The sequence below is a fragment of the Falco rusticolus genome, chromosome 1, assembly GCF_015220075.1.
Source record: "Falco rusticolus isolate bFalRus1 chromosome 1, bFalRus1.pri, whole genome shotgun sequence".
Taxonomy (NCBI): domain Eukaryota; kingdom Metazoa; phylum Chordata; class Aves; order Falconiformes; family Falconidae; genus Falco; species Falco rusticolus.
The window spans coordinates 94,022,924-94,044,807 of NC_051187.1; the positions used below are offsets into that span (position 1 = coordinate 94,022,924).

The window sequence follows — 21,884 nt, forward strand, 5'->3', positions numbered from 1 at the left end:
GCAGTCATGAGGGCAATGAAGAGTATTATCCACAACCTACCAAGTAAACTAAAACTCTGTGCAAGTGCATTAAAATAAACCATCTAAAAACATAACTTATGCAGCAAGTACAAGACGACGATTTTTGAGTAAGCAAGTTGCCTGCATACTAAAAATCTCTTTAAAATGTAGCTTCTTCATTTCAAGCAAATTCTAGGCTTTATGCAACTAATTGAGCTATTTGCATTGTCTGTTTCAGGCACCAAATATTTTCTTTTGTAACTGAAACTCCTCTAAGTTTCAGATACTGAAATAGTAAGATCAAGATGACATTCAGTGCAGTAATCTTTAAAAAACCCAACAAGTAAGTGCAACATTGGGCTGCTGGGGAAAATACTATTTATTATACATTTAAATACAAATTTGAAATGTGTTGTGGACACATCGGCAGGGTTACAGGTAAAAAATAGCAATGTACAAAGTTGTGTTTTGCATCTCTCAAGACTGACGCTTCAAAAAAAATATTCACAAGATACCAAGAGTTCATGTTTGTAAGAACAGAAAACACAATAATGCATACAATCTTTTGCTTGGCAGATTATCTTTGTTCCCTCCCTGCATAAAGTACCTAGTGTTTGTAAACAGTCTTTAGACGCGTTAACAGCTTGAAGGAATGTGTAATCACAGTTCATACGGATTCGTGCGGCAATGAATTATAGTGCTACACAGTAGTTTCGTGTTTCCATAACCCAGTTCTGATATTGCCAGTACTGTCTGCGGTGAGCAGGGGTCCATCCTGTCCACTGCTTTTAAGTGGTCCATTCTGAATGGCTAAATTTAAGCCATAAGATTTTTGCTGGTTTTCAAGTTCAACTGCTATTGGTTTCCTTAGAAGATCTTTTTTGTTGTTGGTACCTACTGTTTTTTCAGTATTTCTGCTACTTTTTGGAAGCGTACTGCAAGCGTCGCTGCTATCTTGCTGGGACTGGTTATACTGCCGTTCTCTATATGCCAAATAGGCTCTTCGGCTCCTCGAATGCCCTTCGCTGTTGCTTTGTCGACTTTTAGGTAAGCCGTTCTGCACGCTCCCTTCCACACTTGTGGGAACATCATAGGCATATTCCCTCAATACCGCAAGTCTGCTAGCACGATGTCCCTTGCTTCTGTTCTTATGATGCCGACTTGGGTGTCCGTTTGTCCGGAACTGTACCTCTAAGGGAGCTACGTGCATTTTGATATCATTATCCACCGAATGTTCAGTGAGACTGTTATCAAGCTGAGGACCTGTGTTCAATGGCAGAGAAGCAGGGTGGCACCGAGCCGCTGCAGCTTGCAAGTTAGTTAGTTTACAGCCCTGAGAGGAATTTTTTAGACTTGATGCACTTTTATTTGTGCACGAAGATTCTGCACTACTGTTGGTGCACTTAGGGGCCTCTCCATTGGTTCCACTGGAACTGGAAGGCTGCACATTTACTTGCACTGAATATGTGCTCCTTCCAGGGCAGCAAGTCGTTATCCAAGCATGCCTGACATCTTCCCTGTTAATGCAATGGTGCACCATAAGAAAGGCACTGAGGCTTAAACATGTTACCCCAAAAAAAACAGCTGAAGATCAGATCCATGGGGTAATACAGGGAAACTGACAAAGCTCCAAAGATCCACAGAGCAACATACAAAAGCAAAGTGAGGCCCACTCCCAGCAGCTGTGCCTGGAAACTGTGCTCATTCTCCAGAGCAGATGTGGAAACTAGTGACACAGATAATGAATCCTGATGAGCCAGTTCTCCATGTTCATTGGTGGCCAGACGCTGCTGTTCCTCAACGGGTTCCTTAAGTTCATATTTACGTTCAGGGTGACGTTTTAGTTGTATGAATATGCTGAGAAAATACATACAGTTTACAAAAATTATAAAGCTAGCTGGTCCATAAAACGCTCCTAAGCTAGGTTCCCAAGTCATCCAGCAACTAGAAAAGAAACAAACCAAAGAAAATTATTGTCTTCTCACTGGTCATTTATGCTTTATCAGTTCATAGCTGTACTTTTAAATGATCTTGGCTGTGTTACATTTTCCAGAAGAATCTGAATTGCAACAAGTACTTAGAAAAGCAAACATGTGAAATCTTACGACAGAGCTCTTGGCTATACGGTACTTACTAAGGAGCATTAGGTCTGCTGCCGTAATTTCGGATGTTTGCTGCTGCTGTTATTCCACAAACTATGACGGGGATCCCTCCACCAATAAGGTAGAACCTAAAAAGTAAAGCCAGTATATCAGTGGCTGCTTAATGGCAATGGTTTTATTCAGTTACCATGAAGGAAATGAGAGCTTTTCAGGATTCTGGAAATATGTAAGTTCTTGAACAAAATAAATAGGGTGAATCGGTTTTGGGCTTCGGCAATATATATTTTTTCTAAGTCTAATTCTGCCTCACTACAGATTTTTTTTCCTCCTGTTGCAAAGCATCTCTCTCCCAGCTGCTCACCTCCCTTGCAGGCACTGAGCAAAGGTACACATGGTTAAAAGGAAGGAGCAAAAGCTGATAGTCAGAAGCTGTAAACTGTTGCAAGAGAATACAGAAATTTAGAAGGAAAATAGTAAGTGGTATGTTTCTTTTTCCAGAGGTTAACTTGTCTAATATTATGACCATTCAGAAGATCAGCTATAAGAACTCTTTTTACTTGGTTTTTTTTGGGTTGAGGGATTTTGAGGGGTGGTGTTGCTGGTGTTTTCATTATTTTTAATGGACTCTCTAATCTCATAGTATACACCTCCCATTTCCTGTGGTGGTGGTAATGAAAACTGTATGCCTTCACCAGGATGGGGGTATATGTTGTTGGAGTCTCTAGCTTTTCATTCCAGTTTCTATGAATTCATACTGAATTCTTTAACGGCAGATCAATAATTACTGAAAATCATTCCAGTTAATGGCACTCTGTCCTGCATCTTATGCTAATCCAGTCCAAATTCAAATCAGAACAGTCAGTGAAAACTGCTACTGTGACATATGGACAGGTAGTTTGTTTTGTCAACAGGAGACACCTATTCTGATGATCCTGGATCTGTCCACTGCATTTCAGATTATACACCTGCAGTTACTGCCGTCTCACTTGAGACACAAAACAATTCTTTCTTGGAAGTCTAGGTACACTAATTGCTGAATCCCACAAAGATAATTCTGTTATTGGTTTATTCCGTATCTTGATGAAGCAATCAGGAACTGGCCAGATGAAACAGATTTTTGTGGTAGATTTTACTCTACTTAATTTCACTACAAATCACTGCCTCAAAGATGCACCGCTACTCAAAGCAAACAGATAGGTGGAGCTGGTTCTATACCCAGTAAATTGTGGGAGAGTGAAACAATATGGATTGTTTGCAGACATAGTTCAGTTTGCTGTATTGAAGGAACACGTTTACAACTGGCCTTGAATCATACCAAGATATGAAGTATCAACACCAAAAAAAAAAAAAAAAAAGGAGAAAAGTGCACACATGTATTTCTGTAAGTCTTCAGCAATTCCTAAGAGTCCAAATTACAAACCAAAACTGTCATACTACAAGGAGCTGTATGAACACAATAGTAAATAAAACACATATACAAAGCATGCTAGAGGAAATGCAGTAATACTGAGATTTTGGGGGCAAGTGTTGTATGAGCTAAAAATTGTCCTTAAGTTAGATCAAATAGAGAAACAAACGTAATGACATGAGTAAACAAGAGGTGTTACAATAATAACAGGAAAAAAAAAAGTAAATGTGTTTTTAAGTAGAACATTCACTCAGTATTTGTATTATAAAAACCAAATCCTTCTATGGCTGTTCCCATGCAAAACCACCACAAATCTATCTGACTGAGGAAATCCCTGATCTGCAAGTTGGAATTGAGAAAATCTGAAAAATATGAAGCATGTTTGGTCTGTTCTGAACTTGTCTCCAGAGTTACTGCCAGTGCCCAGGTGAGGTGTCCAGATCTGAAGTGGTATGTACATATTTATGTCTATGCAGAGCTGAGCCTGTGAGACTGGTAATTTTACTGTAACATTTTCCAAAGCAAGAACTCCATGACGAATAATACGGGATGGGAAAAAAAAATAATAAATCACAAGAGATGTTAAAAAAGGCTACTCAGTACCCTGCTGGAAGGCACACAGTTGGTGATGGGCATGAGATAATATGCTACAGTGAGCACAAGAGATTTACATTTTCTTAAAAGGAAAATAATAAAAGCTAAGGAAAGCAAAGACAGCACTTAAGTGGTATAAATATTAACCTTCTAACTTATCAATTAAATATTTCTATATGCTTTTATATAGTACTGCAAATTGTAGTTGATACTCAGAAAAGCGTTTCTAATTTTCTGCACTCCCTGTACTTTAAAATCAAGCTTTTTAAGTATTTGCCGATAACTAATCAAAGTTAATCAACTTCTGCCACCTTGTGGAGAATTTCAGCTTAGCAGTTTTTAATTCCTATCCAGAGGCTCAGTAAGATACAGGAGCAGAGTATGTTAACGTTTTCTGTTAGAAATACTTCACATAAGATGAATTTCACAGCAAATTAGTTTGTCCTATTTCAGTGATTTCAGAAATAAAATTTATGAGAGGAATGCTTCACAAAGAACACTGTTTTCACTTGATAATGAGTGACACCTGTTTTTCAAATTATTTGTAAGCAATCTTTGGAAAACCTATTAAAATTTGCTTAAATTGCAGTGTTTGCTAGTTGTGTGGTAACACAGTTACCCACATTCTTTCTTCTATGATATTTAATGGGGAGTGTTGTGTTGCTATCCAAAGTCCTAATCGAAGCTCTAGCGGTGATGCTGAAACACTACCAATTTCTTAATTTACAAATCAGAAACAGAGCACTGCAAGAGTAACATGCTAAGACCAATCATCCTTCACCTCATCCTCCTGAACATAACGCTGAGGAACAGAAAAATCTGGAATGGACCTTACAGACCTGGAAAGAAAAAACCAGCGGTGACCTGTTAATATTTTCTAGTCAGAATATAGGCATAGCAGCCTGGGAAATAATGAGTTGTGCAAAAACAAACACGCTCACCTCAGCATTGGTCTGGGTGGAGGAGGTGGCTCATCAGGATCCTGGCATCTTTTTGCTTTTTTGGTTACTTGCTTGTAAATATTACGAGATGTCACTCCCAGCCACAGTACTGTCGCAAGAGTGGAATAATGGAGAATTATCCCAACCTTAAAAAACAAAACAAAAAAAAAAAAGAACCCCCAAACATTTCCTTTCTACCAAGTTAAAGATTTATCATTTAACATGCAACTCATATAAAGCCTGAATTTTCAAAAGCTCAGTTCAAGACAAGAGAAAACCTTATTTTAGTATGACTGTCCTTAAATACCAAGTCTTGTGGATTTCAAAAAAGTAAAACAGGTTAATGCACACCCGTCTTCATATTGTCCGAATCTAGAAAGGCTACCTAGCTGCAGTTGCCTCTAGTGGAAGGAAAACTTTAACACGGGAAGAACTCTGCTGGCCAGCATTTTTAAGATTACACATCAATCATACACTTCAGGAAACTGCATATTACAAAACACTTAAAAGTGTCTTGTTGTTACGGTTATTATTTAAATTGAGACACGTAAGGGAACAGCAAGCTACAGATATTATGGTAACTATGTAGCAGGTGGCAAAATACAGACACCTAATGCTCATCAGCAACTTTAACATAATGCACGCATACACACACACACACACACACAAAAGTGTTACACTTCAGCTATTTAACCTGCCCGAGCATTAACGCAAAGTCAGCCTCACCGACTGACTGGGCACTACTGTTAAGAAAATGGTTGTCTGTCGGACCCTTTTGCATCTGCATTATTTTATAAACTGAACATTGCTTTCTTAAAAGAAGTTCCAGGAATTCCCAAGTCCCTGGGATTTTGTCAAGGAAAGACACAATCTGGTTGTCCTGCATTTCCTTCCTTAGAAGCCAACACTGAGACAAAGTGATTGCAAGAAGATTTCATACATCCCTTAAATGACAGCACAAATGCATGGAAGAGGTGACACTAGTTTCTGTTAAGATAAATGGAGGTGATTTTTTTGCAAGATTCAATTACCAGTAGAAGTACAACCCTTAAATAACCTATCCATATCATACAATTTCTCTTAGAGGATTACTGTGTCCAAGAAGGCAAGACCACCTACAGTTTGTCAAACTATTTCCTCATCTCCATATATATGTGTGTGTGTACACGCATACGCATGCACACAGACTAGCATTCTCTTTGTATCTGTAGGAGAAAAATCAGGGACATACTCCATTGCAACAGTTTGAACTGTCAACCTAATACCTCCTGTAAATTCAAACAAAAAGAACCATGGAATATTGTGGTGAGGGATTAGATTTTCTGAATCACTGGATGGAAAAAAGAAAACATGAGAAAACTTCACTGATATCATTCCAAAGCAGCAACTGTTATTATACTGAAATACTGCAACTGAATTATAAATGGCCAAATCTTAGAAAAATAAGTAATTATAAAAGAAGAGTTTCAATTAAGCTAGTGATGTTTGTTTAGAGAAAGCACGGATCTTTCACTTGAAACACTTCTCTTTACCTCCCTTAATGTTATACTGAGGAAATGGAAATTAATATTTTAGTATCTGTGGAAATCAGGTTTTCACATGGTCTGTAAAGGCCACATACAGCCCTATAAAATAATTGCAAATAATTCTCAAAAACGTAACTAACAGGTAAATTTTTTTTTTTTTTTTTTGCAACAGTATATATTGGGAAAAAATATTTCAGAAGCACAATAGAAAACCTTTCCACTTTTAAAGTTACAAACTAGTTTTATCTTCATGGCTGGATTAAAACACAGAACTCAAAAGGCTGATATTTATTTATTTTTTTCTAAATTTTACATTCTGACGAAAACGCCTGTGCCAGTACTGCTGTTCTGGAGGAGACAAGGAGTGGCATATACATATATAAGAGTATGAAGCTGGTAACTAATTTTTTCAGGTGTTTTTGCATGTTTACTTACTGCTTGGCAAATGCTGGCATTCCTGGTCTGAGTTATGCCTCCAATAAACATCACACATGTCAGGAAAATATGAAAGCTCAGGTTAACTAGCATATGCCAGCTTTTTACACTGATCCTGATCATACTGTTAAAAGAAACAAATCAGACAACATAAGACACAGCTACATTATTGCCTTTCAATAGCAATAATTGTAACTAGCAAGAGACACTTGTTATAAATGATACATAGTTACTGCTAATGATTGACTAAAATGTACTTTTAAATCAAATACAGTCTCTGGTCTTCCTCACAAGAAATTAACACACCCTTCTATTACCTAGCTTTATACAACAACTTGGGGCCTGATTAAAAAAATTTAGGTTTCCAGGTTTCATATCAACAGAAATGTAAAAGGCTGAACCAATTGTGAAATTCTACCACCATTCCTGAGGGTCTCTTCCATCACGAAGCAGAAGTGAAGAATTAAAGACATACATGGTTATGAGAGCTAAACTGTCATACCCAAAAACATGAAAAAAGCTACTTGCTTAACTGTCAATTTGCATCAAAATTTTTTATAGGAAAAAAACCCAAATCCAGATGATTATATCGTGTTCCTATGAAAAAGTAGTCCTAAGCACTATGAAGCTAATTTTTTTAGTCTAGTGATATTGATTCATACCTGTGATGGTATACATAACTGACGATGATCATCAACAGGCACATTAGCAAAACCATGGCAGTGGCATAAATTACAGGATGCAAAAGATCAGCTGGTTGTGTATATAATTCAGCTCCTGTCAAGTCCTGACAACAAAAACAAAATCAGAATTAGTTCACCTTATCTCTTCATTTTGTGAGGGCAGGGGAAGAGCAGAGGAAACACAAACTAAATAGTAACAGAAACCTTCTAGATGAAATGTTGTCCCATGCCCCAAACATGACCCTCCAATTATTTATTATTTGATGTTCCTGGCTTTCTTCCACAATTACCTGCTATTCTGGCTGGCCTTTATAAATGCAGTCACCCATCTTACAGAACACTTAAACTTCATATATGCTTGAAGATACAAAGAATTTAGCAGCTTCTAGACACACACCATTTTCTTCTTAAAATATTTGTATGAATAGCATGTAGGGAAAAAAAATGTGTTTCAGTTATGATTATTATCTTCTGCAACAACCCAAAGAACATTACAGAAAGTGCCCTCAGCAAGACTGCAGATGATGCTATAGACTGGGAGACTGATCATTAGATTGGAAGATATTCAGAGGTATGTTGGTGACCCAGAGAAACGGGCTGATAAAACATCACAGAATTTAGCATTGGAAAATGTTAAGAGGTCTGCATCTGGGATGGAACAACCCCATAAATGCAAAAATATGTGCTGGGCATTGGACTGATTAGAAAGCAATCAATGAACCACTCGAGGGTACTGGTAGACAAAAGCTGACCACAAGTCAGCAATGTAGCCTACAACCCAAGGCCACACTCCGCTCTACTAGCAAAAGCACAGCAAGCAGGTGAATTGATTATTCCCTTCTGTTCAGCACTGTGAGACCACCTCTGCAGAACTGCCTTCAATTTGAGGTTCCCCGCACAAGAAAGGCACTGACATACTGGACGGAGCAAGTCTAACACATCACTGGGGAGGATTAGCAGGCTGAAGCACACAATGCCTAAGGCTTGAAAAAGCTGGGTTTGTGCGACTTTAAGGAAAGGAAGATGGGAGAAATCTCATTATGATACTGAACGATCTACTGGGATGGTATAAAAAAGATTGAGTCAAACCCTTCTTGGAGCTGAACCATGAAATGATGAGAGGCAATGGACATTATCATCAACATGGAAAATTCCAAATGAGATACAGGAAAAAAAGAATTCTGATTAAAAGTGGTCACGTACTGCCTAGAGAGACTGTAATCTCTGTCCTTGGAGATACTCAAAGCTTGACTGAACATGACCTGTAGCAGTATGATCAGACTTTGAAGGTGACCAAATTTTAAGTAGGTAATTGTACCAAATGACACTTGATTGTCCCTACCAGACTGCTTTTCTATGATTAGTGTTTGACCAGAACAGCTAGTTGATAACTCAAACACAATTCAACAGCTCTTTAGCATCATTAAAGTTTTCTGAATGCACCCGCCAAAATCTCGCAGAAGGAATAAGCATCAAATGGAACCTTGGACTGTTAAAGCATGGCAGTATCTCAAATAACACCAAAGGAGTGACATTTTCATTTACTAACAAGAATAGCAAGAAGAAATTATTCTATTTGGATGCAGTTACAATTTACAAGAGGTCCATTACCCTAACAGCAATGAAAAAGAAACCAAATAAAACCCCAAACCTTCAGTCCCTTCCAACACAAAATAAAACAAATTTGCTTAACTAAGACTTAAAAGTAATTTTTCAAAACAGACAGGAAACACAAACTTCCCTCACCTATAACTTTGAGTGAGTCACTCTTAAACCTCTAGAGTTGGCCAAGTTCAAAAATGTGCTGGGCGAGATGAGAACAAATTCACAAAGAACAGTAGACCATTAGGAGGAAGGTTCCGTTTCTTTTGAGGAAAATCGGTGATAGGCAATCTGTTTAAGGTTAAAGACCGATAAGCTGATTTCATGGACAGGAGAAGAGTTCTTGAATTGAGACTTACAATTAAATTACAGTCAGAAGTCTCTTCACCACTCCTTCAATTGTTCTTTCATCAGAATATGAATTTGTTATTCCTCACTAACTCACCAACCTCATTTCCAACTAATTTAATCAGATTGTCAGTTTGTTTTTGTATTTGGTTTTCTTTGGCACCTGGAAAAACACTTTGGGAAAGATCATAAATATTATGCCTCAGGCAGCCAGTGTCATCCGATTTCAACACTCTATTTCAACCCGTGGCCTGGTTGATATCCAGCTGGAGATCCCTAGGAACTTACTGCTGTTACAGGCATAAGCAAATGTATTGTCACACAAAGGCGGTGAGCATCTGAGAACAGAAACTACAGGAGAATTCCATTTGCTGCTTCCAGATTGGTGACAGGTAACAAGAGGTCACGTGCATATTGGTGTGAACTTCAAGAACAAGGCCTACAGAATCACAAGATCCCTGAAGTGTTCAAGGCCCGGTGGCCAGGGTGGATGGTGCTTTGAGCAACCTGGTCTAGGGGAACGTGGCCCTGCCCATGGCAGGGCAGTTGGCACTAGATGATTATTTTAGGTCCCTTCCAACCCAAACCATTCTATGGCTCTGTAAGATTATTGTAGATCTTCTAAAACATCTGAGAAAACTCAATATGCCTAGCGTACCTAGCAAAGACATTGACCCCACTGAGTCAATGGCATTCTTGCTGACTGCACTGACATTTTTAAATCAGACCTCCTAAAAGGAGCAAAGGGAGCTAATAATGTTCTGAACTAAACCGATACTAAGTAGTAATGTAGTAAAAAGGAATGACAGCAAAACAGTAGGGATGACATTAAGAACAACATCGTTGCGTTTGCAGGCGACTAGCTGAGCTGTTTCTTCTCAACTATCATTGCTGGGTTTTTTTTCCTCTGATGCAGGCCTCTAACACCACAATTTCAGCTGAGCCTCCTGGTTATCTCTTCTACTATTAAATTGGTTAAAATAATTTCCAAATAAACACAAAATTTTGTATCTGTATCTTCCTAAATCACTAGATTAGAAAACTAGGCACTCAGTTATGGGTTTCCTCATCAGAGAAGACTTTACATTATATTCTGAAACATATGAAGATGGGTCACTACATAACCTGCTTTCTTCTAAACACATATGTACTAAAGTAAAGTAGACTAAGAAAGAGTGACATAACTCTGGTTAAGTCATTCTCCACCCAGCCAAAATGATGGAATATTGCATTCACGTTCTTCCTGCCCCTGCTGTTCATATATTTGATGTTAGTGACAACTGTTGAATTAAAAGACAAACTTCTAAAACTGAACCCAAAAGAATTTCCTAAGAGCCTGGGACCAGAACGCAGACTTTCACAACGCTATGAAAGCTGATAAATGAACTAGGCTGTTATGGCTTTTTTAGTTAATATATGGATAGGCTTTATGAAAACATTTTTTAGCAGCCACTTAAGACATCCAGAGCTTTTGTAGTGTATTAACTGTGTGCAAGGAACACCTATCAGATGAACATTACTCTGTCCCTCTCAACCTACCCCCTCCTCTCCAGTCTAACATTTTGGGAAGTAGCTAAATATTTAAGGAATACTAATTTTGAGCAGGCATATAACGAGAGCCACTGGCAGAAAAGAAAGCAAGCTGCTCCTTCCTCCAGCTTTTTTGATTTCTGATTGTTAACAGTTCTCTATATAACTCACAATAAGATACTGATATAATCTGACCATGTATTAATTTAGAAATAGTCATTTACCACAGGAGATTGAATATGCTTTTCATTTTTCTTCCTCCAGATGGCAGAAATGTGACCAATTTAAACCATCATCTCTCTTTACATGCATACTACACATACAAATGAAGTTTAATTCCGTTTTAAAGAATGCTGTTATGTTTTAGGAAAGGATTGTATATTTTAAAAATATCAAAGAAGGGAACCACGATTGTTAAAGTTTGGAGTCATTTAAAAACCAGTACCTTCAGAGGCACGATGAAAAGTTCCTCTTTTAGAGCTCTTCAACAGCTTGGCAACTCTACTATTTAGTTATCTTACGTAGTTGTATTAACTATTTAGTTATCTTAAAAGGAAGATTTTTGAAAATTTGAGTCACAAACCAAAACCAGCAAAGTCTCAAGCACTGATCGTCATAAAAGAATCCTCTTTCTTCCATGTACGATTACATAATATTAATTTAATTCCACACAGATCACATTTACCACAATAAAACCCATACCAAATTTACACATAACAGTATTTCCTAAACCTCTTACTACTTCAGCTTCCTACTAGCCTACCATTTTTACACATCACATTTTATCATTTAGCATCTGTGGTGATGACTGACAAGCAGGGTAGCAGTCACCATCTGCAAAAGGGGAAACTTCCCAAGCCAAATTCTGAAATGAAGAGCTCTGAGAACAGACCAAGAAGAAATCTAACTTCGTAACTGAAGAGCACTACAAGAAAGTGTCTTGCTCCCTCCTTTAACTGTCACATTTTAGAAGTGGTTAACCATTTAATTGACATCAATATGCTAACACTAGAGTTCAGATACCATTTTTTAAGCAATATTTCAAGCAACATTTTAAGGATGTTTTGGAGAGTAATTAAGTGGGGGTTTGGGGTTTGGTTTTTTGGGGTTTTTTTTCCTTTTTCAGTCCATGTATTCTGGTCACAGATCTATGTACTCGTGAATGAATAGCTAACTTGCAGTGAAATTGCCATCTCTGGTTATGGATCACAGGAAAAAAAACACACCACAACCTGGGCAAACACTTCTGTCAACAGAAAGAACTAACAAACATAGTCTAACAAGAGAAGATGGACTTTTTTGACTGTTACCTTTCTTTATTTAAAACTGTCATTATTAGACTGAAGTTCACAAAAGCTCATTTGGTTAAGCAGTTCATTAAAATGGCTTCCTATAATATAGTACTTTTCATGTGAAAATTCTTTTGCATGTAGTACATTCAGCGATTAACTCTACTCAAATCTCATCTTACATCAACATCTGTATCAACACAAGCAAAAACTGAGGATTTGTTTCTTATGTCTAGTGAGACATGTAATTTTAAGTGTCATACCATTAAAACGGCATAGTTGCTGAGGGAGTAGCACTGAATGGTAGTAATATTTTCATCGGACAGAAGAATGCGACAACCATCAGATTTCCATCCCCCTTGTCCGTTAAGTAGATCAAAGTCCCACTGAGCTGCAACAGCATCTGCTCCATGCGCAATGCGCCGCAGTGTCACATTTATGGGAACATGGTGACTGGCTAGGTTTAAACCATCTGTTACAAAAGAAATATATTTGCACATAAATTTCTCAACAAGTAAGAGATTAGATGCTAAAAATTGTTTATGAGATATGCACTAGTCAAAACAAAGGAGTAAAAAATGTTTCTAATTTATAAAGATAATAGGAAAGCAGTAATAAAAAACAAACCTATCTTGGTAAGAATAACTGGTGTTACAACTGTACGACGTTTCCCATCGTCAGCCAGATTTGTTGAATTTCCTGTTGCTGGAAAAAGCTTTCCATTGCGAAATGCAATAAGTTGAAGCTTGTAGACAGACTCATCAGCTGGTCTGATTTCTCTTTTTTGCTTTTGGGTGAAAAGGGAAGCTGGCAACTGGATAGAAGCCTCTACAATTGTGTTCTAGAAATAAACAGATTTTTAAACTGAAAATGAAATTCTTTATAGAGATTAAATTAGCAACTCCTCCAAGTGAACAGTGTTAAGAGATGAACGTGTTTAACAGACTATGTATTCTGGCAAATCCAGTGTTTCCAAGTAATCCATGATAAAATAGTTGAATCAGGTTATTAAAGTCTTAACACATTTTTAAAAAGAAAAAAAAAGTTATGATTGTGTAGTTACCTTATTTGTTACAGAAAGTAAAGCTGAAGTTGATATCAGTAAAGCATTAGAAGAGTTTTCCAGATTAGACTGTTGGCATTAGAAGCAGCAAACCCAGACAAGCAGACAAACAGAAGTGCTGTAGTTGTACATTAGTACCATTCAAAATGAAATGCTGTATACAAACAGGTTTTAGTAACTTGCATATCAATTACACTTGGGTAGGGAAGCATGCATGTAATTTCATAGAATTAGATAAATATGATTTCAAACATACACCCTGCAGTGACATTCAAGCAAATTAAGTGATAAAAGTAAACTGGTATGTTGGGGAATGTAACTGAAAAAATACTTTTACAGAATATGCAGAAGTGTTTCCGCTCTATACACATCCACATATATATGTGTGTATGCACACATACAGAAATAAAATCAACCTTTCAGGTCTCTTTTCTACTTCATGCTTAATTACAGTATCATTCTGAGCAGATTTTCAGATATTTCAGGTATTTAAGGAGACTGGTAATATCTCATTTAATTTGTAATGAAGGTGAAAATACAGCAAAATAAAGCCAAATCTTATTATGAACCAGGAAGCATTTCCACTTCCACACTTAGGAAAAGGTCTGAGAAAGCATCTTTCAACTTAAAAAGTTTTAATAAAGAACACCACACCACTCATTACAAATTTTACCCATTAAAAAATACCTATAATCAAACTTTACTATCCTTTGTCATTTTAATTATCTTGTCACTGTCTTTCTGGATGATGTAAAAACACTACTTTAACATTAGAAATTAATTATATAAACTTGCTTTCCAAATGATTCATAGTTAAGATGTTACAAAGTCAGTAGGGAAACAATGAATATCCGACCTTTAAAGCCAGACTTGACAGCGTATTTGAAACATTGCACTTAAAGCTTAATTGTTTATCTAGATTTCCATCTGGATCTCTTCTCCCATAATCACTGAGTCCTGTACGGTCTGATGCAGCCACTTTCTGAAATACGGTGCATGTCATCCCAGTGAAACCAGCAGCCTTTATTACATAAGCCTCAAGAGCAATATTTGGAGAATACTGTGACAACAAGAAAAATAATCAAACATTCATTAACTTTACACACCACAGGAAGAATAATAAATAGTCTTAAAGGAATTCTCTGCCTTAACAGAAAAAACACCCAGAAAACTGTTTCTGTTTATCTGGCAGGGATAAATCTGTTCAGAGTATTTCTCTTCTCCCTACAGAAATAGTAGGCATTTCAGATAATGCCAACATCTATTAAGAGGAATAAAAAGCTACTGAAACTCAAGAGCCAGCAAAATGTCTTCTAAATAAATAAATTTATACTTACAGTAGAATAAACTTGAGCTCCGTTTGCAAGCCGATACATAGCAATTTTCTGTAGACACTGTACAATTCTAGTGCAAGCTTTGGCTTCCCTTTGTGCCATCCACAGAACACGTTCATCTGCTAACATAATATTACTTGCTATGTCCACCATCACATCACCAAGCTAACAGGGAAGAGAAATAAGACTATTTTATATCTTTGAAAGCGTTCATCAAATAGAATCATTATCAGAAAATACAAAGCAACTTGTCAGCACAAACGGCAAAAGGAAATTAGCTGTTCCCATTTCAATCACCGCTTGTCATGCTGAGATACTGACATACTTTGACTCTGACATTTACCTTCATTCAAGAAAAATGTTATGCCAGTGTAATTTCTCTGTTTACATTATACTTGGAAAACAAAAACATGAGAAATACAGATATTTCATTACAAGCCAAAAGAGTAATACTCCACGTTCTACTGTACTATTTAAAAGGACTATTTATAATCAACTTTAAATCTAAAATAGTTTACATTAAAATGAACTATAAATCAACAATAATATCATTTGCATGTATGGGGGAAGACAATAATGAAAGTGTAACACAGGCAAAAATTAACACAGCCCTTCCACTTCTCTTCCTTTCACTATGTCTGCCTTTTCTTTTTTGCCTTCAGTTTTGCATGAACTGTTTTAAGGTCACAGGTTATAAACAAGAGAGACAGCAAATACCCATAGGTACCAGAGCTGCTTTCAAACCACCAATTACATTGTTGTAAGTTTATGCACACACTGCCTTCTGCATGACAGACAAATACAAACTGTAAAGGGAATTCATTTATTTAGGTCACAACTCTGCCAAAATTAATGAGCATCTACATTAACAGCACTGACCTACACTGGGTTTTCACAACATTTAAGAAACTGTGACAAATATTGCACAAAAAGTGAATGTGCATGTATTTTCTAGTTGAATCAAATGAAAATGCAATTCACAGTGCCTAAATTTAGGGAGTGGAATTTTCTGCATAGAGACAGACAGGGTGGGGTGGGGAAGACGTCCTTTACCATCCAGGCTTCCCCATTTCTTTTCAGAACATTACTAATAAGGAGAGAACACAGTAGTTAGTTGTTCTTTTTTTAAGTCTTTGAAAATAAAGGCAAGAACAAGATTATAAAAATATTTACTGTTTTAAGAACTGTCTTAGAGACAGAAGCTACAATCAGTAAACATTTTTAACAGCTAACACAGAGCCTCAAGCAGCATTTGCAGGGTGTAGCTCTCGTCATTAAATTCTCAATAACAAATCAAAGTTAATTGAAGATGCTTTTTACGACTTCTTACTACTTGAAAAATGGTACCGTGTTTTATGCATCAAAAAATGGTGGGTTTACAGTAAATTATCAGGATTAAGATCCTGAACTCACAGGACTCAAGCTGATTCATGTTTCATACTTTTAAGAAAATATTACACATTATCTTTCCCCCCATTTATCAAGGTACATGGAAGTTCTCCCAACTGCATTCAAACTTAAGACAATCTGCTAAGAATTTTCTGAATATTTGTCTTGAGTTTGTTTCTTCTGACATCAAAAAGCTATTAAATGAAGCTGTTTATAATTTACAGTATTTATCTTTCAGAATAGCCACTGTTACACAAACCAAAGAACTGACAATAAGATGGTATAAGTGAGTAAAAACAGTGTCAAGGAGAAGTCTGTTGAGCAATACCCTAATAAGAAATAATTCACGTTCCTTGAATATACCAGCAAATCAAAGGTTGACTTCAGATAAAACAAATTAAGATAAAAAAATACATTGTCAAAGACTGAAATTACCTATGAATTTTACTTAGATTTTATTAATATAGTCTATTACCTTCTAACATGGCAAAGTAATGCCAGACTGTGGCACTCACCAGACAATAAGTCACAGCTACGAAAAAAATACCCTTATAATGTAGCAAATCACGCAGCAATCCAAAATACGTTTCTATCTTCAACTGTGTACAAAACCAGCCATTCAATGAACTGCTTGTATAACTCCAAAATATATTTTAAAAAAATTCCAAACTATGACTGTGAAAAGGGGATTTTTCCTGAAAATTCTCCAAGGAGCTCCACAAAGAATTTAGAACCAGCATTTATGGTTTGCTGAAAGTGGATGGGAAAATTTGGCTTTTTTTTTTACTTTCACAAGTTTAAAATTGAGGCATTGTGGTCTCCAACTTCCAAACATGCACTGTACAGTGAGATCAATATAACCTCTGTTCAGCAGTGAAACAGAGAGTTCCCACCCACTGGTGGGCCTATTCAGCCACTTGCATTTTCCTCCCCAACAATGAGCGTTCTCTAAGATTTTATTTTAATGTCTTGTCTTACATCCTGCAAGATACAGGAATACTGAAAACCTTAGAGATACAGCTCAATACTGAATAAAGACAGCCTACCATGGTGGGAGGGGAGAAGGTAAGTCTTGTGTTATTCATTATTGAGAGGATCTCTGAGGCTTTCATTATTTGTATTTTTAGATAAGAACATACCAATGAAAACCTGTGTGACCCACTCCATATTAAATAAAAACAGACTTACTGTACCTATCTCCCTGCTCCAGTGCTGACCAGAGGTGTTACTCACATTACAGGTCCAGTGAATGCTGGATCATCTCAGCGCGAATGCAAAGTCTGTGACCATGGGTCAGCAACATCAGGGACCTACTAAACAAACAAAAACATGGAATAGAATCTGATAATCCACTAACTCAGTGCCTGTATCTAACGTTGAGAAGGTTTCACTGCTCAGAACTCTTAAGGACAAACACTTTATTTTTAAAGTGATGGCTAATTATCCAGTTACCTCTTTATATTTTTCAGCAAATCTTCCAAATTTCTCTATCATTTCGGCCACAAAAATAACATCCATCTTATCAGAAAAATTTGCTGCTTCAACAGTGTAAGCCAAGAGCTGCCTTGCTGTTGCCACTGCATTAGTAAGGTTGAGCGGCATCTACAAAGAGAACAAACAAGCATTCTGAAGAAGTGAAAATTAAGTACAAGACAGAGCTAACACTTTAGCAATTAATAAGTATTTTCCCAAAGAGGATAGCAATTCCCACAGGGATCACAGTGTTTTAAGTAGCCAGGGACCACAACCCTATCTGTTAGCAAAACCATTTCCTACAAGCCAGTGAACCAGCATTTGTACCTGCAGCCAGATTGTCCTAGGAAAGAGGCATTCTACCAAGAAAGGAAGGAAAAAAGAAAATTAAAAAAAGTACTGCCAAACGCTTATTTTCCTCTTCACCAGAGCCTAGGCATGACAACACAAAACTCCTAAAATATAGCATTTTATAGCAAGAGAAGCCAAAAGGAATTCAGACACACCACTGCTGTAGCATTTACTCTTGATTCTGTAATTACAGGAAGCATTTGGAATGGAACACCCACAAAAAGCCCACAACCACCCCAACAAGATAGATCCTCTCTATGACAAAGCTCATTACTTCATTTCTGAAACAAGCACCATGCTGGAAAATCCTTCACTAAACAGTACGCCACATCAACATGCCTAAGCCAGCAGGGACCAAACCCAAAAAATTTCATATAGTACAGTGGAAAGCTGTGCAAATGTTATCAGCTCATGTATAGATGCCCTTTATCCATAATCCAAACTAGAGATGTTCTGTATCTCTGTTTTTGGGTGTACAGATATCTAGTCTGCCCTACTGAAATTGCAATCTGCCACAAAGCACAACTATGTATTTGTCCCTGCTAGTCTTAGCACTTGTACAACGTTTTGACCTCAATTAATGTAAGATATTTTTTTCAAAACACTAGAAGTCATGCATTTGTAGTGTAAATAAAGTTCAAAGTCATAACACACACTGAACAAAGCCAACTTTCAAATTCAGTTGTTCTGTATAATTTCTTTGAACTCGTTCTTCAAACATTACTTTCACCTATGTGATACACAAACAAGAACAGTGAAATATAAATGCTGTTGTATAAATGTTACAAAGGCTTCACTATTTTAAACTTAGACCTCTACTTGATTTAAATTGCTTGGCAGTGTTCTAATGCTCAAAGGATCTAAGGATGCTTATAATATTACATTTAATGTTAGACTCTGAGACGATAAATTTCTGTGCAGAATACTGCTAAGAATTCCAGACCTACTACACGGTAAAAAGAGGAAGGCTCTAATAAGTAAAAATAACTTCTGAAACCAAAACATGCCACTTCTCCCTTGAAAAATAAAAAAAAGAAACCTCTTTTTCAGTGTAGCATACCTGTGCACATGGATTTTTAAGCAGGTTAGGCATTATCTACTTCACATATGGAAATCGTACTTCCGCTTTTCTGAAGATACCAATCTGACCCTTCCATTTTAAACCTCCTAACATGAAGTTGGTTGCATTCTTACACAACCTGTAAATGCTGGCAAACCAAAAGCAATTATAACAGGCTGAATAATCTATGCTTTTGAGCAGCTGCAGTTCTGAAGCTGGGCTACAGTACACAGGCAGGAGTAGCACTGAGCTGTTACAGGCCTTGCAGGAAAACGTGAATTCCCAAGTGAAAAGGCAAGCTAGCAGCATCAAAACTTTCAATAAGCGAACACTCAACCTTGCTGGGTCCCATAAAGGGACAACAAAGGGATCCCCAGCATCAGCTCTCACTTGTCAACAAGTCATTAAGCACCACCACCCTCCATTTCAGCCCTCAAACATGTTCCTTGTGACCAAGCCATGGCATGCCCCTCTAGTCCTAAGAATGTGAACAGTAGAGCACAAATAGTTATTTCAACCCCTAAGTTTATCTTGGACCAGAACTGGCAGTCCTTTCCCTTTCTCTCCCTCTCACCCTTCAGGAAGACAAAAAGCTATGTCTGCAATAAGAAGTAATTGAACACAGAGCGAGCAAGTCAGCAACAACCTGTCTATACAATAATGCAGTTCAACGTTTTTGCCTCAAACTAGATTTAGCCAAGCCACTGAATGTCAAGGCTTCACTATATGGATAAATCAGTCATATCCAAAGGACAAATTTCAGTTTAGATCATGATTGTCCCAGTTAGGGCCTGTGGTGCTCCTGAAAAACATTGTGAAGTTTTCTATAAAAGAATGTGAGCTCACACACTGAAACACTTCGAACACACGTAACACGCAGCAATCCTTCCCTATTATGTTAAACATGGGTGGTGCTACTAACATCATCAACTCAAGTGGCATAGCTGTATAAAAAAACCAAACCAAAACCAAACAACAACAAAACCCCAACAAACACAAACACCCAAAACACATTCTCATATCTCTCCACAGTTTCACCTGTTGCATTGATGCTAGTGATCTGACAGTATGCACTGGAAAACATGAAGCTCAAGCCAGAGGTTAAAAGCTTTATGGATTATTTTACAATACAGTGCCTATACATACAAGTACGGGTACATTAGTGCATGGGTATATTGCTGCAGAACAGTGTTCATGAAATTGTGCATTAGAGATAAGCTTCAAACGAAGTTTGGAACTGAAAAATTTCATTTCATAGCTACATTTAAAATCTAGAATACTCTCTTGTATCCTGGTGAGTATTACCAGACCAGAGAAACCTAGTTAATACTCACTGCCTTCACTGTAGTTAACTGTCATCAGCCACACTGAGCCTATTAGAAGTTTACAGCAACAGAGACAGAGCAGAGTTTGACTACTCTTTATTATTATAATTAAAATAGCTCTTCTCCATGACAACTTCAGCCAGCCTTGTTTCTTTATGGCATGTGGGCAGGACAGGACATCCAGTTGACAGACAGGACATCCAGTTGACAAAACAATCATGACAAGTACCATTCTCTTATGCTTTACACAAGTACACTTTCAGTCTAGGGGCACTCAAAACAGGTATTAAACCAAACTCAACATAAACCTACAAGTTCTAGTGCTGTACTCAGAGGCATGTGTTCATCATAATCCATCTAGATCACCAGTATTACCAGCTTAAAAAAGGAAAACGGACTTTTGAGTTTGTATTTTCATTAAAGAATCTGATGTTACAGAAACGCACAGATTACCTGATTGAACATATAAAGAACTCGAGTCACATCATTTGCATACTGGCACCTGGAGTAGTCCTCTTCAGCCCAGTACCCTCCCCTGTCACATCTGCGCCAGGCTCTTCGCTCATCTTGTGAGTTGCCAGGATATATCCCACTGCCAGCAGAATAACGTGTACACAGCAGGTATGCTGTGATGCCTGCCAATGTTCTAGGCCACCTGGGGAGTCAAAAGCAAAAAAAAAAAAAAAAAAAAAATCAGACAAATTTACATGACAAGTAAATAAAAGGATTAAGCACTACAACACGAAATAAAGAGATACTCAAACCTAAGCATCTCTATAAACTATTTAAAGGGCCACCTTGGCTCGCCTTCAGTATTTTCAAGCTGTTCATATTTCTGTACTATTAACAGAATGAGTTCTAATGGTATGCAAGTGGAGGAAAAAATTACTATAAAATTACTAAAATACTTTTTTTTAAAAAAAATAATACTTGCCCACTTAATGAAAAATTCCGTATTAACACTATAAAACCAGTTGTAGAAAGCCCTGCACGCTTTCTGCTCGTCCTGTTCACATGCATCAATGTAACTTTCAAATGACTGCATTCATACCAATACTAAACTGCAGATATGAACAGATTACTATATTTATATGTAGCAGTAGTACAACCATTTGGACCAATTTTGCAACTGAACATAACACCAAATAGATATTAGAGGGAAAATAAAGTGTTCATAATGTTAAGAAAGTAGAAAACAATTCCTTTCACTCAAGGTACATGGAACTAAGCACTTCTTAAGAAAGACTTCTCAGATTCTCTCAACTTTCTCCTCTGTAATTTTACTGCATATTTTATCTACATAAAAATATACAGATAAAAATGAAAGAAAGGATAAACACAAAAAATTAAGTTGCAATACACCTTTAGTGCACTGATCACTCATGACATCAGAATTGATTCAAAGGAAACAAAAGAATAGAAGGAAACCAC

General features: G+C 37.1%; 1 protein-coding gene across 1 annotated transcript in view; it reads right to left on the minus strand.

The window, feature by feature from the left end:
* Window positions 1-344: 344 nt before the first annotated feature.
* ADGRA3 (adhesion G protein-coupled receptor A3) overlaps window positions 345-21,884 on the minus strand; it is a 56,645-nt gene continuing 35,105 nt past the window's right edge. The window contains 12 exon segments of the mRNA XM_037390454.1: window positions 345-1,582; window positions 1,584-1,944; window positions 2,135-2,230; window positions 5,046-5,191; window positions 7,007-7,130; window positions 7,669-7,793; window positions 12,722-12,930; window positions 13,086-13,299; window positions 14,378-14,581; window positions 14,859-15,020; window positions 17,697-17,846; window positions 20,907-21,108. Coding sequence (XP_037246351.1) covers window positions 701-1,582; window positions 1,584-1,944; window positions 2,135-2,230; window positions 5,046-5,191; window positions 7,007-7,130; window positions 7,669-7,793; window positions 12,722-12,930; window positions 13,086-13,299; window positions 14,378-14,581; window positions 14,859-15,020; window positions 17,697-17,846; window positions 20,907-21,108 — 2,875 coding nt within the window. The 3' untranslated portion in view covers window positions 345-700.